This window comes from Suricata suricatta, chromosome 5, assembly GCF_006229205.1.
Source record: "Suricata suricatta isolate VVHF042 chromosome 5, meerkat_22Aug2017_6uvM2_HiC, whole genome shotgun sequence".
Taxonomy (NCBI): domain Eukaryota; kingdom Metazoa; phylum Chordata; class Mammalia; order Carnivora; family Herpestidae; genus Suricata; species Suricata suricatta.
The window spans coordinates 149,547,390-149,565,488 of NC_043704.1; the positions used below are offsets into that span (position 1 = coordinate 149,547,390).

The 18,099-nt window shown below is 49.6% G+C and overlaps 1 protein-coding gene across 1 annotated transcript in view; it reads right to left on the reverse strand.

Moving 5' to 3' along the window:
- Positions 1–13,718: 13,718 nt before the first annotated feature.
- CCK (cholecystokinin) overlaps positions 13,719–18,099 on the reverse strand; it is a 6,268-nt gene continuing 1,887 nt past the window's right edge. Inside the window, exons 4-5 of the mRNA XM_029940498.1 lie at positions 18,002–18,099; positions 13,719–14,120 (exon numbers count right to left, since the gene is read on the reverse strand). The exon at positions 18,002–18,099 is cut by the window's right edge and continues 57 nt beyond it. Of these exons, the coding sequence (XP_029796358.1) occupies positions 13,987–14,120; positions 18,002–18,099 (232 nt within the window). The 3' untranslated portion in view covers positions 13,719–13,986. The remainder of the gene's footprint in view (positions 14,121–18,001) is intronic.

An 18,099-nucleotide genomic window follows, 5' to 3' on the forward strand; every position in this document is an offset into this window, starting at 1 on the left:
ATTCAAGACATTAAATTATATTTCAAGGGGCGTCTGGATGGCTCAGTCGGTTAAGCGTTCGACTCCTGATTTTGGCTCAGGTCAGGATTTCACAGTTCGTGAGATCGAGCCCCACAACAGGCTCTGCACTGACAGCATGGAGCCTGCTTGGGATTCTCTCCCTCTGCCCCTCTCCCCTGCTCATGCTCTCTCTCTCTCAAAATATCTATCTTCACATATATCCATCTTTACATATGTATCTCAAGAATATAAAAACGTAACATAGGAAAAGTAAAATTTTGAGAATAGCGGATGTTATTCATTCGAAGTATGCATAAAGCATTTAACGGAAGGACTCACTCATTCCGCAGTCATTGCCAGTCGTCAGTCGTGATTTTCCACAGTAAATACCTGCATACGTACTTGGAACGAGCAGTATGTCTCACAGTGTTTAACAGGGTGAAGGGGTCGGTTCTTTCATCCAGCTAGTTCAGCTTGGCAGTCCTGCTCCTTGCAGGGGACAAGGTGTACCTACGATGTGTCCATGTTTTATTGTAACAACACCCACCATAGACAAACCTGCCTCAGAGGACGAATATTGACCGGAGAGAAAGACAAGATTTTTCAGGCAATCTCTCGACAAATAATTCCAACGGCTCTTAAGTTACGATCTGTAAACTGTGGCTAATACAGAGCCTTCAGGGAAGATGGCGAGTAGGAGGACCCTAACCGCCTCATCCCGTGGAAATAACTAGATAACACCCACATCAGTATAGACAGCCCAGAAAATGACCTGAAGAGCAGACTCTCCACAGCCAGATGTAAAGAGGCCACATCGAAGAGTGCAGGAAGGACAAAACCAGGAGAGAAATAATCAGCCCACAGGATGTCCATGGAGGGAGACGTGCAGGGGAGGGGGAGAGGGGAAGACAGGTGATGGGCATTGAGGAGGCACTTGTTGGGATGAGTACAGGCTGTTCCGTGTAAGCAATGAACCACCAAACCTGCCCCAAAACCAGGAGCACACTTTACACGCTGTATGTTACTCAATTTGACAATAGATCATTAAAAAAAATTCCTCGGTCATAGAGAAAATTCATCACACAGGAAGGGTCTTGATTTTCGTGACCAAACCTGTAAACTTGAGCAGGCACGCGCCTCGGTTTGCTCCCCTTCGACTATAAAGGAGGCGGAGTTACGCTAGACTCTGGCCCCTGTCTCCGCCGATGCAGTGAACCTCAGCCCCTTCCTCCTTTTCCTGGGACCTTGTTTCATCCATTATATCCATGCTCACCTGTCTTTTAAAAGCCTTCTTTATGAACCATTTCAAATTTTTTTAATGTTTTATTTATTTTTGATACAGAGAGAGACAGAGCATGAGAGGGGCAGGGGCAGAGAGAGAAGGAGACACAGAACAGGATGCAGGCTCCAGGCTCTGAGCTAGCGGTCAGCACAGAGCCTGACGTGGAGCTCGAACCCACAAACGTGAGATCTGACCTGAGCTGAAGTCGGAGGCTCAACCGACTGAGCCACCCAGGCGCCCCCTTTATGAACCATTTCAAACCTAGAGCTAAGAGTTGTAAAACAAACAGTTTGTTCTTACCATCTGCGTCAGTCAGGGCTCTTAGTCACCAACAGGAGAAATCTGCCATGCATGGTTGCAAGAGAGAAGAGGCTCCGTAAGGATTAACAGGAAGGTTACAGAATCTCCTAAGGACAGGGGACCTGGGCTGGAAGCTGTGGAGGTAGGAACATTTCCAAATCGCGCTCCAGGGGAGCCGCTGCAGCCCATCTGCACCACTGCCGCCGCGTATGACGGTGGGGGCAGAGTCACAGCTCATGCCCCAGCTGCAAAAAGAGGCTGGGGGCGGGGGTTTGGCTCCTACTGGGGGGATGTAGAGAATTCCCAAACAGAGGAGGGATGTCCAAAGGTGACTAGGCCAGAAGAATGTTGAGTGCCCCCCACGGTGCCCCCTTGGCTGTCCCCCCCCCGCCCCGTTACGCTCTTCTTCCTTTTACTTCAAAACATAAACCTCATCAGCAACACTTCCAACAACGGTCCCTCCTATGAATAATAAGTGCGTGGCCTTCTGTAAAGGGAAGTTCAGGATCTGTAGGACATGTGCAGACCTGATCTTGTTCCATTGTGACCCTGTCCTGCTGCACTGCGCCCGTGGACGCACTGCAATGTGAGCCGTTCAACACGTCCTGTGTGAAAGAGTAAAGTCAACTGTGCCTGTTGTTAAGCTGCTGTTTCTCAGCTCTCGCCATTTTATACATGATGGGGCTGGGGATGGGACTCTGCGAGCCATTGCCGCACCACGTGCCACCACCGGGAGCCTCACTGCGACGCTCGTCACTTCCTGTTTGCGCACCTTTCCCATAGGCTTCAGCCAGCGACCCTTCTCTCCTCTGGAAGCAGCAGCTGGTTCCAGTTCCGTCTTCTCCCTCATTCCCCAAACCTCCTTCATCACATGCACTCTCTCGCATGTGCTCTCTCTCACACGCGTGCACGCACGCGCACACACACGGTAACAGTCAGGTAGCACTCTCTCCTCTGAGGTCTGGGCTCCACGTCAATGCCACTACTCCAAGCTTCCACATTCAGTGAATCCCAGCTTCTTCCCTTTGTTCCCCCAGCCCTGCTAAGGTGGGGCTCTGCTTCTTCCTGTTAATGCCACCATGTTACCCAGGTTTCCTTTTGCTTTTTCAGTCATTGACACCTGTTCGATTCTCTATATTCCATCTGTTGAAAAAGCCAGTGTGGCAGCCCTGGTTTATGGTTGGTAATTAGGACTTCATTCCTCCTCCCCCACCTACTTCCTGTTCCTTTTGTCCTCAGCTGGTCAGAATTCTTTACTTGGTGAGAATAATGCGAGTTTTCACCTGGGGAAGATCTGAACCATCACCGGTGGCCATGCCTGTTTGGTTTTCAGGGAAGGTGGGATGCTCAGTGAAGAAAGGAAATCATGATTATCAACTACAGCCTCATGGTCTGTTCAGAAACAAGGGCTCTAGTATTGTGAACGAACCTAAGTCTATCTGCCTGGTGTGCAAGGACAATCACACGGAGACATCAAGGATGCAGAAAGACGAGGGTTTATTGGAGAGGCAGCCAAAGGAGATGAGGGCAACCCTCAAGTCCACCTCCTGAAGAAGTCAGGGATATTTAGAGGCAAATGAGAAAAGTCTGGGTCACCAGTTGCACCTGTGCGTGTTGGGCCACAGCAGAGATTAGTACCGTTAGTGCTTTGGTTACTGGTTTCCATTCCTTTTGGTCATTCCTTATTCTTGAGGGAATTGGGACAATAACCATTCTAGTAATGACTTGCTGCAGTGAAGAGCGGGGTTAGAGGAATGGAGACTTTCTGCACCCGTTAGAAATACTCTTCAGTTCCATGTTGATATCCAACATTCTGCATTATCAAGATTTTTGTGCTTTGGGTCTCCCTGAGGCAAACAGTCTGATTTCCCGTGCCCTTGACCATGGGTCAGTGATGGGTCCCTACTGCATCCATCTCTTTGTGGTCCTTAATCCATAAAACTGCTTGTGTCCATAAACAGACCAAGGGCTGGGTTGTCTAATGGGAGATGCAGCAAATCTGGATGTCTGGAATAAACCGGTTCCGTTATCTGTATGCCTCTGGTGATCGTTGAGTGGCTGATGCAGCAACAGGCGTGAAGTTTGTCCAGGTATGGGCTGTTGGGGCAATTTCTCTCTGAAGTCTGTGTCAGGTTGTCCAGATTGTGCGGAGGGCTTCAGGAAAAAGCAGTTTTAGTTCTCATTGATTCCACATTGAAAGAATGGGAAAAACTTGCAAATGTTAGTTTGAAGAGTCCTAGCCAGAACTGAGGAAATTGGATCCGGTCCAATGTTATAGGTAAACAAACACTCAAAGACAGTTAATCAGAACTAGAGTCTAGTATCCACAGTGGTATTACTGAAACAATTTCTTTAAAATTGCCCTCCTTTCCAGAGACAAATTGGTTTGTAAAATAAATCCAATTTTAACAAACTTGGCCTATTTACATAAGCACAGTAAGAATGGTGATTGGCCATATAGGTTGGTTGGTTTTTAATCTATTTTGCTGGAAATTTTCACACGGCATTTCAGATTAAACTTCTCACAACCTCTTGAGGCTGAGAAGCCAAGCCAAATACTTGACCTGAAGATGATAGGTATTAGAGGTGAAGTCTGATGGCTTCTCTTCTTAGGGTCCCCCAAATATCCTGAGGTTCCTGCACCTGCCAGGACACGGCCTTCTATACTCACTGGGTGAGGTGCCGGGAACCCGGTAGGCAAGGTACCAGGTGGTTTTTCTAAGGGGCTTCATTGGCTCAATAAAGGCAACCTTATCCCTTGAAGTTGTTCGGTCACATCTGAGTCTATGTGCATCTCTCTCAAATATGACATTCCAGTCAAAGCCTTGGTAAAACCGGTGTTTCCAATTATGTCCTGACATAAGGATACCAGACTCTTATTGAACTTACGGAAATAAATAATTGCCATGACAATATCATACTCACTAAACTTTCTAAATTCTGGAGGGATCAAATAGGGATGTTTCATATTTGTTTTCAAAGGAATATTATACCAGATTTTTGTAAGTCAGAGCCTCAAATTTGGAAAAGCCAACATTAGAGAACCAGCAATGTTTCAAACAAAAGTCTGTTTGAATGCAATTTTTTTTTAATTTGTTCCAGACATTCTTGTTTTAGGATCTTTAGATATCAGAGACCTCTATTTGTCCTTATGATGCAATTGAGAAGGAGATTCTGTGACCAACATTTCAATAATTAGAATGATAAGTGATGACATTATACTAGGATGTATCAAAACCTTAGGAATTTTATATAATTGCTTGAACAATTCTAGCATTCATCCATAGAATATAACCTAAGGAGACCTATTAGCACTTACTTGGCAATGCTTCCATGTAATTTGACATACCAAATAAACATGCATAATTAGTCAAGAAGACTTCATTTAGAAGTTGAATTTTGAGAAATTTGTCTGAAATATCAGGTGCTGAAGCAAATGCCTTAGATTACAGATTACAAAGCTGAATACTCAATTATGTATTTGGCCAAGGTGACAATTAGAGATTCTAAAGCCAAAAGCAGTGTTACATAGTTGTTAACCAAACTTAGTTCTACTTGTTCATTTATTTATTTACTCATTTATTTTTTTGATCTCTACACCCAACGTGGGGCTCAAGCTCATGACCCCGAGTTAGATGCTCTCTTTATTGAGAGACCACTCACGTCTTATAAAGGGCAGTTGACATGAGTTAGCTGCTAGGAAACAAGGGCGGGGACTGCAGCGTCAGCACGCCGCTGAGAGGCTAACAAGGCAGGCTGCGGAGGGAAACAAGAAGGCCTCAGCTGAAGGGGATCACGCAGCTCAGCTGTGCCGGTGGCTGATCCTGCAGGTCAAGGCCTGTGTCTTGTCTTCTGGCAGCTCTTCTGGCAGCTCCCCACACCCATTTTCCAATGAGAAGACAGCTGCTTTATTCAAAGATACCAAAGGCTGAAGCAGCAAACAAACAGAATAAAATATTTCTATGAGCGTTGGTTCTTTCTCAAAAATGAGCATCCCAACTGCACTATGGCTTCCTAGTTTCCAGTTCCTCCCTAAAGGCTAGAGCTTCACCAAATGAATCAAAGGACTTCTAATCGGTTTTTTCTTAAGCAAGAAAAAGAGTATAAGAAAACCCAAACTCCCTATTTGGAGGCAGCTGAGTGGGCGGGAGAAATAAGTTTACTGTGGTCACACATAAAATACTCACCAAGAGACGTCTGTCCAAACTGAAACCAAAAACCATTTTCTTGCCAGAAGAGTTCAATTAAGCACCAAAGATCGGTGGCTCCCAGTGGGGTGGGCCCTGGGGACAGTCCCCAGGGCAGAGAGCCCAGGCAGCTGGCTGGTCTGGTCATTGGACTCCCGTTATTGGCTGGGGGCCGACAAGCCACGACCAAAGAGCTCCTGGCTGGGCCACCAGGTTTGTAAGTGAATCCAACTTACCTGCCTCACACGCAGCAAAACAATCACTGAGACACAGGGTATGCGGCAAGAAAGGTTTATTCAAGAGGCAGCTGAAGGAGGAGGGAAGAAGGCCAGCCTCAACTCTGCCTCTGCGAAGGAGGAGTCCAAGTCCAAGTCATTATGGCCCCTCCTACTGGGCGTTCCTGATGGGGACCACAGCCAGGTCCAGCCCTTCTCTGGGGCCCAGCACGGAACAGGAGGCGTTAATTCGGACACTGTATGCGCTCACCCTAATCGAGCCACGGTTAGAACTCTGCAGTGAGCTTCCTGTCCTTCTGCACCCTGGCCTCCGGTGCCATTCCTTCAAGGAGGCTTCAGTGACCCCCAGCATGGGTTTATGAGTCCTCATTATGCAAGGAAGACACAGGAGGTGAAGGTGAAGAGAACAAATTTTTATACCCCATTCTTTATGTTCAAAGTACAAGTACATGCACAGTGGAAATTAACATGTTCACTTATTTGGAATTATTTTTCCTTTCCATTTTCTTCCACTCAAATCTGGAAAGCATAAGGTGCTTGCTAACTAGAGGTAACCATAGCTACCAACTGCCTCATGATCTATCTAAGAGTTTGTTTACCTTGGTTTAATTCTCTTATTCTCTCTTCAGTTTCATTGGGTGATTTTTCCTTACCTAAGAGACTTTTAGTAGCCATATTAAAGGCTCAAAATTAAAATAATAAAAAAAATCCACTCTTAGAAAACCCATACGCTGAATCCTCTGGTTTTAAGTTTTCAACCAACTGGTGAGGTAACCAGCAGGTTGGGAAGGAGAAAGGGCCTGATCCTGCACATTTCAACTCAGGCACCACAGTTTCTTTGCCCAGAGGAGTGTGTGGGTTTTTTAACTGTCCACTTGAGGGCGCTGCCGTCTTCTGTTAGGGTGAAGCCAACCTCCATTTTTCCAGTTAGGTAAGTTATGAACTTCACTGGTTTCCACCAGGCCTCTGTGGTGGATCGGTGTCACTCCGAGACTGGCACCCGCAGGCCACTCTGCCTTCTCCTGGCTTCCGCGTATTACCTGTCGGTTCCTGGAGCCTTGCACTCTGGTTTATGAACCCACCAGCTGGCTGGGTCTCGGTACCTGCCCTGTCAACACTGCCCGACACACAGGTGTATCTCCATGCGTGGGAAGCGGGCGAAGGGTTTGTAACTGACCACACAAGTTGATGTAAGAGCGCAGTTGAATCCTTCCAGAAAGGAGCTTAGAGAGAGATGGAACCCATGGAAGTCACTCCGGCTGTCGTCCAGAGGTGTTTGGGCAGGTCAGGCTTGAACTGCCGCCAAGTATGCCTACTTCTATTCGCACAGACCGGCCTGAGAGCCATGGGAAGGAAAAGGTAGAAAAGATGCTGGTCTCGGAGCTTGGGTAGACGTGACATTCCACATGGCAGCAGCTCTGGTTGTTTCTTGAGATTCCCCCTTCTTAGAGAATAGCCTGATGCCACTAATGCCTGGGTTTCAAATTTTTAGCGCATCTTGAGATGACATCACATCAAGATCCTACAGTTCCGGTAGGAAGTGCCAGACCGAGAGAAGGCTGGGGGAGGCAGTGGAAAAGCCCTGAAGGTTCCAGGCGAGGCCTTTCTGAAGCTTAACACACAAGAAACCGGAAGTGAGGCCTAGGGCACAGACCGCGCCAGGAGACGCCCGCTAGTTCTGGCTTGGGAATGAAAAAGAAGCTCCTCGTGCCCAGGCAGCATGAGCACGCCCTGGTTTTCTATTTCTTCTCTTTCTCTGTTCTCTCATGCCTCAGCCCCCAGGCAAACCCACGGTGCGGTGGTGGCAGTCAGTAATGAAATTAGTAGGAGCCAAAACTCTGGAGAAGGGGAAATTTGCTCTTTGATCGGAGGACCTGTGATCCCAGAGGACGAGGCCAGCCCCCATGGCTTTTTTCTCTCTCTGGTTTCCTGCCACTGGGACCTGAATATGGACTCAAACATGCAAGTGCGTGCAAGACCCAAAAGGGAAGCCTGGGGAACTGAAAAGTGCAGGGGACATTTCAGAGAAGGAAAGCTCAGGGAAGTGACTCTGTATCATTGTTTACCAACTCCTGAGCCCTGCAGGCCTAGATTGGGTCCTAATTAGCATATCAAAGACTTGGAGAAATAAAGTTAAGGTCTACCACACCATCCAGAAGGCCAGACTCCTCTGATCTCGGAAACTAAGCAGGGTCGGGCCTGGCGAGTCCTTGGACGGGAGAACTCAAGTTACGCCCAGAGCACCGCTCAGCTCCCGCAGTGGTCACGGGCAGCGCACGCCTGAAGCGGAACCAAAGAGCAGTGTTACTTCACTGAAAACGGAACCGCACTGTAACCATACTGCACAGAGGTGGGTTGGAACTTGCACACAGAACCTAACCGCTAAAACAAAAATATCAACTTTTTTTTGGTAAGACTTAAACAAGATCCAGAGTCTCATAATGTAATACTCAACTTGTCCAGGATACAATCCAAAACTACTGAGCATACAAAGAACCAAAAATTTTCTGTGTTTTTCTCAGAAAACACAGGCAGCAGACACCAATGATGAGATTTCACTCATGTTGGAACTATCACAGACTTTCAAGCAGCTGTTATAAAGGTGCTCAAGTGAGCAATTGCAAACATTCTTGAAACACATGTTAAAATAGAAAATCTTCGCCAGGAAATAGAAGATATGCATGGAGATTTTAGAACTGAGAAATACGAAACTATAGTAAGAAACTTGCTGGCTGGAACTCATCAGCAGAAAGGAAATGACAAAAACAGTGAGTGAACCAGAAGATTGATAAATAGAAATTAGCCATTGTAAACCACAGAGAGAGAAAAATGAACAAAGTCTCTGGGACACGGAGGACAGCAACAAAATGTTGAATGCTTGTGTCATCAGAATCCCAGAAGGAGACCAGAAAGAGCGGATGCTGGAGAAATATTTGAAATACTTGAAGGATTGACAGCTTCCTAAGTTTGGTGAAAGATACAAACTTACAGATTCAAGTAGCTGAACAAATCCCACACAAGATAAACGGAAAGCAATCCACGCCCACACAACATAAATAAACGTCTGAAAGCTTAAGACAAAGAAAACACCTTGCAAGCAGCCAGAGAACTGTATAAAGGAAAAGGATAGAGAGCAACGGAGGAGGGTTTTTTAAAATGTTTTTTTAAATTTATTTTTGAGAGAGAGAGAGAGAGAGAGAGAGACAGCACAAGCAGAGACAGCACAGTGAGTCAGAGAGAGAGGGAGACACAGAATCTGAAGCAGGCTCTAGGCTCTGAGCTGTCAGCACAGAGCCTGACACGGGGCTCGAACCCACGAACTGCGGGATCATGACCTGAGCCGAAGCCAGACGCTCAACCTATTGAGCCACCCAGGCGCCTCCGGAGGAGCTTTTTAAAAGAATGGTCCCTGCAGTCTCTGAGCGGGTTGTGTTAGAGCTGAATGAGCTTTTTTGGAGGAAGAGGGAGCCAGACCTAGGGAACAGCAGGTGCAAAAGCCCTGAGACAGGAGTGAGTTTAGGGTTTCCAAAGACTAGCAAGGAAGACGATACGGCTGGGGGGTAATGCGTGACTGGAGGGGGGTGGTAAGAGACAAGATCAGAGACGTGGGACTGATAATGAGCATACTTAGGGGGAGAGCGGTCCAGCGAGGGCTTTGTACCCTGGCAGGGACTTCCTCACGGGGGGCCCCTGCCCCTGTTCTCCGGGAGGACACAGAGCAGGAGGCAAATAACGCAGATCATTTTAATAAATCTTTTCAGAACCCAGAGCCCGTGGGAAATTATTGAGGCCACATTTTTTCCTCTTTTTTGCTTGACCTCCGCTTTATTGATCTTCAAAACTCACAATAATTTGAAGTCTCTGGAAAAAACCACTCAGGGTACCTGGAAATCTAGCTAAGTGGTCAAGATTCTTTTCCTGTGGCTTGTCAACCTGAGATTAAACGGAAGGATGGTGTTTCCGTGTTGTTTGTTAAAAGGATGTATTTAGAAACTTTCTCCCATCTTCCCTTTCCTTTATCTGTGATTGGCTGAACCTGAGAACAAAGGTGCCATTTGGGCTCCATAGGTTGGGGGCCACAGGGTAAAGATTTTCTCACTTTATGAGACAGGTTACAGTCAGATTTTGGTAGAGCGAATCTTAGGAAAGTGAATCCTGTCCACTTAATGGCTGTTGGCCTTCTTGAGACTTGACCGGCCGCCGGTCAGGCCTCTTAAACCAGAGGTCTAGAGGTGTGAGTGAGCGCAGGCCCGCAGGGAAGTCTGCCGTGGCTCAGCCTGGCAAGGAGCTAACTCCGAGAGGGCTTACAGTTTCTGCCGCTAATTCAGTGTGTGATCTTGAGTGAGTTTATTATCTATAAGTGCCTTTTGCACTTGTAAATTCCAACGGATCCATGAAAAGGAGCCCTCAGCAGCCTTAGTTAGCGGAACTGAGGGTGCACAGAGCAGAAACAGCCGCAGGAGGAGGTGGCCTAGGATGGAGGCCCCGCAGCTGAAGGGATTCAAGAAAAGCAGCTGACAAAGGAAGGGGGGACAGTGGGGGCCACGGGACAGTGCACAGGAGTGAGTGGGGAGGAGGCAGGAGGAGAGGAGTGGGGAGCAAGGGAGCATCATGGCTGTTGAGGAGCCGCTGGCTCTTCTGTGACATGCACCTTAGCCACAGAAGCCTGCTGTGATCCCCGGGGAGGGGCTAAGGAGGACCGAGGCTCTGTGTCCTGGCTCTGAGGTCCCCGTGTCAGCAGGTGGCATGGAGACAAGAGCAGAGCACAGCAGTCAGAAGGGAATTGGCCTGAATCCGGCGGTGGCACAAGAGGGACCGGGAACAGGTGTGTGGGCTCCCCACCCCTGCTCACCATGCTCATGGCGTCCCGTTAAGCCCCCGCAAATTACCACACACACTCATTCAATCTAATTTAGACTCACATAGACACCACTTCCAAATGAGTCTCCAAGCCCATCCTCTGCCAGACGGTGGCTCTAGGTGACGTCGTGAGAAGTTCAGAGCCAACTGCCTCCACCCTGGCGCCTCCACCTGCGGGCAAAGTGCGTGGGAAGTCCCTTAGCCTCTCTGAGCTCCAACTTCCTCTTTGAAGAGTGGGGTCACCATCGCTGGCAAGATTGGGACAGTGTCCTGAGCTCATGCCCATGAGACTCCTTGTGCAGAGACCTGCACCCAAGAGGAGCCAGAAAATGTTCTTCCTTTCCGTCCCCTGTGTTAGGAAGAACCGCGGAAGTCTTCGAAGTGAGCGTGGGGGGTTGTGGTGTCCTTCCAGGGGCCTCCGCGCATTTATCCGATGCTGGTGGGGTCTGTGTTTCTGACGGGCTACTTCGTAAGCCACAGTCATGCAAATAATTCTTGTCTAAACCAACGTAAGTGAATATTGCCCCCTAAACAGTGGATTTCTTTCCTGGGTAACAGATTATTCCAAACAGTACATTCGATTGGCCTAAAGGTACAACCAGTTTTGTGTCCATCAGCAAATTCATTTCAGCGTTCCTGACGGCCCGTGTGTGTCTTATAGATTCTCCTTTGAAAAAGAATAATGTCTTAGTGGTCTCTTTATTAATGAGTTAAATGACACCTTTGACATGTATTCATTTATGTTCGTGTGCCTCATGTCTTTATCTTTGAAAATATTTTGCCATCCACTTCCCTGAGGATTTATAAATCACTAAATCAGATCAGACCTTTGTCACCCTCTCCCCACTGCTGATTTCATGTTGAATTCCAAATCCTTCCCCATCCCCCGCCACACACACACACACACACACACACGCACACACGCATACACGCACACACGCACACACATACTCATTCCCCATCTATACCCAAGATCCCCCTCCCACACCCCGAAAACCTTGTTTTGCGAGATGCATGTGCCCTGTGCGGAAGATGTATGCATCTGGGTGTTGATCCAGGGCTTGGGCCCCTGAGATCTGAAGTGTCTTTGAGACCAAACTGTAGGAACTGAATGACGTAACACCCTCACGAGGGGACAATAAAACATGCTGCCTGTTCAGAGTCTAAGTTTCACACTGAATTCTGACTTCAGTTCAGTTAAAGAATGCAAGGACCCGGGGCACCTGGGGGGCTCAGTCGGCTGAGCGTCCGACTTCGGCTCAGGTCATGATCTCATGGTTGGTGGGTTCGAGCCCCGCATCATCCTCTGTGCTGACAGCTCGGAGCCTGGAGCCTGCTTCAGATTCTGTGTCTCCCTCTCTCTTTGTCCCTTGCTATTTGCGCTTTCTCTCTCTCTCTCTAATAATAATAAACATTAACAAAATAATAATTATAAAAGAATGCAAGGACCCGGTCTTCCTGAGGACTTTCCTGGTGTCCTACCGCCAAGACAGGTGACACTGAGTGCCTGGCGGTAACTCTGGGCTGAGTATGGCCCATCCAGGACCAGTTGTAAATTTCCCAACATCCTTTCCAACATCTGTTCCCTTTGGGGCTGCATGTCCTGCTCCATCAGGCCACCTGGGGCCCTTCCCGGGTAAGAAGCCGAGGTTTCTGGAGGCCTCGGCCAGGAAAGGCTGCGCTGTGGGCGGCTGCTGCTAGCTTATCTCTGGGTGTCCTCCCAAAATAGTTTCTGTCACAAGCCCTACAAGAGACCCACCAGGATCGGTCCAAGAAAGGAGAGCTTCTGCGCTGAATAGCTGCCAGGATCGCCCAGCATGCCCTGAAATCTGTCTCTGACACATGGTGAAGCCCAAGGGAGTGTAAGTCATCACAGGCTCCCCTTGGACCACTGCAGCTCCAAGTGTGGGCAGGCCCACGGCACTGGTACCACCTGGGGGCCTGCTCGGCCCAGGGCCAGACTTGCTGAACCAGAAGGTGTGGGTTACCAGACTCCCTGGTGGTCCGTGCGCACGCCAGAGCCTGGAAGGGGTGCGGTGCCGGAGGCCACACTATTAGTGATCGAGCCAGGAACTCTCATTAACTGGGGACCTGTGGGCCAGTCCCTTCCACCCCTCAGAGCCTGTCTGCTCATCTCTAAAAGAAGGACAAGAGGGGCGCCTGGGGGGCTCAGTCCGTTAAGCATCCAGCTTCAGCTCAGGTCATGATCTCACGGTTCGTGGGTTTGAGCCCCACGTCAAGCTCTGTACTGACAGCTCGGAGCCTGGAGCCTGCTTCCGATTCTGTGTCACCCTCTCTCTCTCTCTCTCTGTTCCTCCCCCACTCATGCTTTCTCTCTCTCAAAAATAAATAAAAACATTAAAAAAATTTTTGGAAAACAAATGAAAGAAAGACTATAACGTCTGTGCCACAGGGCCACGGAGGGCTCAAAGGCGTGTGAAAGCACTGACCGGCATTGCTCCGGAACTCGGTTAACGGTCAAGCGGGCCCCAAAGCCTCCCCGGTGTGGGAGGGGCTGGTACCCCCCTGGGGACAGGAGGATGGGAGGCTCTATCCCAAGCTGCCATTCTGCTCTTTCCCCAGACAAATGAGTGTTCACCACAAGCAGGACCCATTCTTTCCTCGCAGCAGTGGAGCCCAGCTGGGGCCCCAGGCCCGGGGGGGCCACGGAGCTGACCCCGAAGGCCCCTCCCCTGGCTGTTCGCCTGCCGCAGTGTGCGCCCTCCGCCAGGCCCACGCCCACCTGGGACCAGCTATGGCAGGATTTGCCCTCGGACACCATGTATCGGGCTGCCCCCCTGGAAGGTTCTGGGGACTGAATGGAGTCCTAGGCACTCAGCAGACACCGGGAACTGGGCGCAGGACGAAATCACTTTAATAGCACAGCAACACTCAGGACCAGGTGCCCCGGCCGAGGGGCCGGTTCATGTTCTGCTCCAACAATTCTGGCGAGGGGCGAGGTTGCCCAGACACGTTTACAGACATATTTTTCACATTGAAAACTTAATAAATAGATACTTAAAATGTCGCAGAGACAACGAATTGTGAGTGTGATTGTTTTCGTCTTCTGCCGCCTCTGAGCCAGGAGGTCGCTTCCTGGGGTGCACCCAGGTGGGGGCCCTTAGGACGGGTACTCGTACTCCTCAGCGCTGCGCCGGCCGAAGTCCATCCAGCCCATGTAGTCCCGGTCGCTTATCCTGTGACTGGGGTCCACGTTCTGCAGGTTCTTAATGACGGACATTCGGCCAGAAGGAGCTACAGAAAAGCAGGGGAAAGGACACAAGGCCGTTACATCCAGGAGCATCGCCAACTCAATCCGTAAAGGACACGATGGGAAAAGCCAGACAATATGAACATGCACTTTCTTAAAGGTACCCAAGAGCTTTCACGTGGTGGGATTGCTGGGCCAAAATCTAAGAGAAGGGCAGGACCCGGGTCTGGGTAACCGGAGGGGAACACTTGCTCGCCATGGTGGTGGTTTCCAATCTGTAAGGATTTAAGTGGATTCACTGGCCATGGCCTTTCTCAGCTGGGACTTGCCTAGTCTTTCTACTCCGTAGGGGTGTTTTTTTTTTTTCTCATGTAGTTGGCCCTCAGCGGACGCTAAGCAAGGGTTTTCTTGGTCCTTACCCATTTCTGAAGTTCGCTCCTTAATATCCTGAACATACCTGACTCTTGTTAAGGTGACACAATCACAATATTTTGATGTTAGAATGGTTAAAAAAAATGGAGTCAAGTCCTATCACTAGAAAGATATTGTTTAAAAATTAATTTGAAAGCTACCTTGTTTTTTTTAAAAAAATGATATTGAGGGGCACCTGGGGGGCTCAGTCGGGTTCAGGTCATGATCTCCCGGTTTGTGAGTTCAAGCCCCAAGTCAGGCTCTGTGCTGACAGCTTGGAGCCTGGAGCCTGCTTCAGATACTGTGTCTCCCTCTCTCTCTGCCCCTCCCCCACCCATGCTCTGTTTCTCTGTCTCAATCATAAATAAACATAAAAACTTTAAATAAATAAATAAATGATATTGAGAAAAAGGCACGCTGATTAAAATCTTAGGTCAGTAACGCTGACAGAGAAGAGTGGGCAGAGAGGCAATAAGGAAGTTACTTAATTCAGCCCTTTTGACAAAAATGCAATAACTGGATGAGAAATGGGCCTTTTGGGAGAGGAGTTAAGTCCTCAGGAACAGCATGATTCTTGAGTATAAATCACATTGAGGGGGGAGGACACGAAGGAGCGGTTTCCTTGGAGACATGACATCGCCCGGCCTGAGGGTCACAGACAGAGGCCTCCAGGGTATGGTATCAGCAGAATGCCTGCTGTGCTGGCCAAGAAGCAGTGAGTCCCCCAGGGACCTCGAAGGGCAAAGCCCAGGGGACGTCAAGAGCACAGTGTAGAGGAGCCCTCGGTTCCTCCTGGATCAGGACACCGCGCCCCCACTGCTCGGGACGCTGGCATTCAGCCCTTCGGTAGGAGGCTGCCCCTGCCAACTCCTACCCACGGGCTGCAAAGCGTCAGACTATGGCTTATTTATTGACAAACGGCCTTGCAGAAGCGGGTCCTCTGTCTCATCGGATAACCAAGCAGAGCTAGCCAACTTAAAAAGCAGGAACAACCCCCACCGTTCTTCTCGGCCCCCCGCCCCCCTCAATCCCTTCCCAGCCTTGGAGTCCGAGAGTCACTCCAGCACGTTCCAGCCCCTCGCAGGCATCTCCAGCCTACGCACACGGAAAAGAGCCCTGGCTCCTGGCTATTGAATTAATTGTTCAACATCTTTCAGGTAAAATATTAGTCCTCACATTAAAAAAAACCCCTGCAGTTGAGTTTTTTGTACACAGTCATGGAAATATGGCCCATCTATCTGCCCGCCGCTGAGGGCACCCCCACCAAGGGCTGGGCACAGCACCAGGTTCCAGTGAATGAAGGTGAAGTGCAGCTTGGATGGGCACAGGCAGCGGGGGTGGGGGGTGGGGGGCACTATGTTAAGCCTACACACCTCTACTTCCCCCTTCCCCACACCCTCACGGCGTGTGCACCTGCCTGGCTCCTCACTCACTTCCCCAGGGCAGACAGAAGTAGAGACTTACAACTGGTTTATGGAATGGAAGTGAAGGGCCCGGCTCCCTTAAACCCCAGAGCCCCGAACAGAAAGCTGAACGCCTCTGGACCCTCTGGGGAGCGCAGGGCCAGAGCAGACTCTCAGATGTGCAAAGTTGGCCCCGACGTGCAGAGTGACACAGCTCACACGTTCTCCTAGAGCCCCGGCTGCCACTGCACAGGGCAGGGCTGCCGTGCCGGCTAACCGTACAGATGTTACAGATGTGGCATCGGTGCTTTGCCGGGCATGGAACAGGTGTATGCCCGACGCCCCCGTGCTCCCTCAGCAGAACTGCCTCTCCTGAAAAGCTATGCAGACAATTCCTAACGATCAACTCTTGAGCACTCCTCTAAGAGTGCAGTATTGTGTTTAGAGTCTGTAAGCACAGTAGTTGAGTAAATACCCAGCATGATCTCAAAATATGTAACATATTCAAAGAAACTGTCAAGGTGTAAATATCCCCAGTTCCTATTGGCCGAGCAGAAGGCTGTGATTTTCACTGTGCCAGTGCTCATGGAGGGTGTCAGCCGCCAGAGCACGCACAGGCTGCCATTCTTTCTCGGGTTTGTTTGGTACCACAGGCTGAAGGCGAAGGGAAAAAGTGGCCAAGAAGAGGCGCCAGGAAGAAACTTCCAGCTAGGAGTTGTGGCGGAGGACCACTGTCAAGTGTCAGCTCTGGGGAAATGGTGTGGTAACTGGCTTCTTTCCTGCACCTGTTTCTGGTGCCTCCTTCCCGAAGGTGGGGAGGTGGCTCCAGGTTATGGCTCAATGAAAACCCTACGCTATTCCAGACTGGAGTGGCCGAAGTTCAGCGGAAATCCAAGGACAGACATGGCATTATTTTGATGCTGACAGTCAGCGGAAACTCAGCAAGTTTTCAGACCTCCTCGGTCATCTGACTAGTATTGCACATCTCTCAATTTAATTAGCCGGAGAGCAACACAGAAGATGGGGAGCTGGGACAACTTCTTAAAGAGAGGACAAAATGTCACACATCACCTTCTGTGTTGTTTTGTTTTCCTTCTGAATTCCCCTGGTCAAAGAGTCTCAATCTTACCTTCATATGAAGCTATCAGAGACTGGAAAGCTGAGCCCATCATTTCCTCCTTGTCTAGTCAAGCCACGGGCTAAGGTTCAAATCTAGGTCCAGGCACATGGGAGGGGACCTTCCACCCCTCCCAGTAGCATTTTCTGTGATTTACTGTCCAGCTGCGTCGGTCCAGTTTAGCCCACTGCCTCACAGCCTGTGGTCACCGTCAGTGTCACTGTGGGTCAGGTTGGAAGAAAAAAACTGCCCTGGTCCCAGTCACGATTCCTAAGGAGCCTACAGGTGAAGGAGCCTCCCTCTGAATCACACAAAGAGCTAGGAGGGACCTAGGGGAACTCTAGCAGGGATGGCGCAGGAAAGGGACAGGGCTGTCAGGCACTCGGCGAGTGAGTCCCGAGTCACCTTATTCCCGAGAGATCTGTGGCTTGTGGGCTCCTGTTGTATTCGGGGCCATCTCCAACAGCAAAATAAAAGCGAGGCTTGGGTGGTTAGTTTAAATCACTGCCAAGGGGAATTCAAACCCATACCCGATTCTTTCCTCCGGTTACATTCTTTGGGGAAAACTGATACAATGTCACTTCTTTCTAAACTGTCCTCCAACACTTTTTCAGCATTGATTCTTTGCTACCAGAGGGTTTTTCAAGGGTTAGTATCTGGGTGGCTTCGGGTTCCTCTGCCTTTTACAGCAGAGGGGAGGTAGTAGATCTGCAAACCTTTTTTGATTCAGTGATTTGCTCAGTAATCACCTTTTAATGTCTCCATGATGAGCAGCAACACGTACCAAAAATCGGTTTCAAGAAAGCTTGTGAGCGAAGGTTTACCCTGATAAACGCACTCGTTCGCACTAGCTCTCAGTTGGCTTACAAAGGACGTCCAGAAAGCCGAGCTGCCAGGTGTCAGCCAGAGGCTGGGGAGGAAGGTCGCGATCGGGGTCCCCGCGCGGCGACACAAGGGGGGGACAAGGACCCGACGGAGGAGGGAGCATCCGTACCTTTCCGGGCCTGCTGGATGTACCTGGCCAGCAGCGCGCCCAGGTGCGCTCGGGGCTCGCCGTCCGCCGTCTGCACGGCCCGCAGCTGCCGGCGGGGC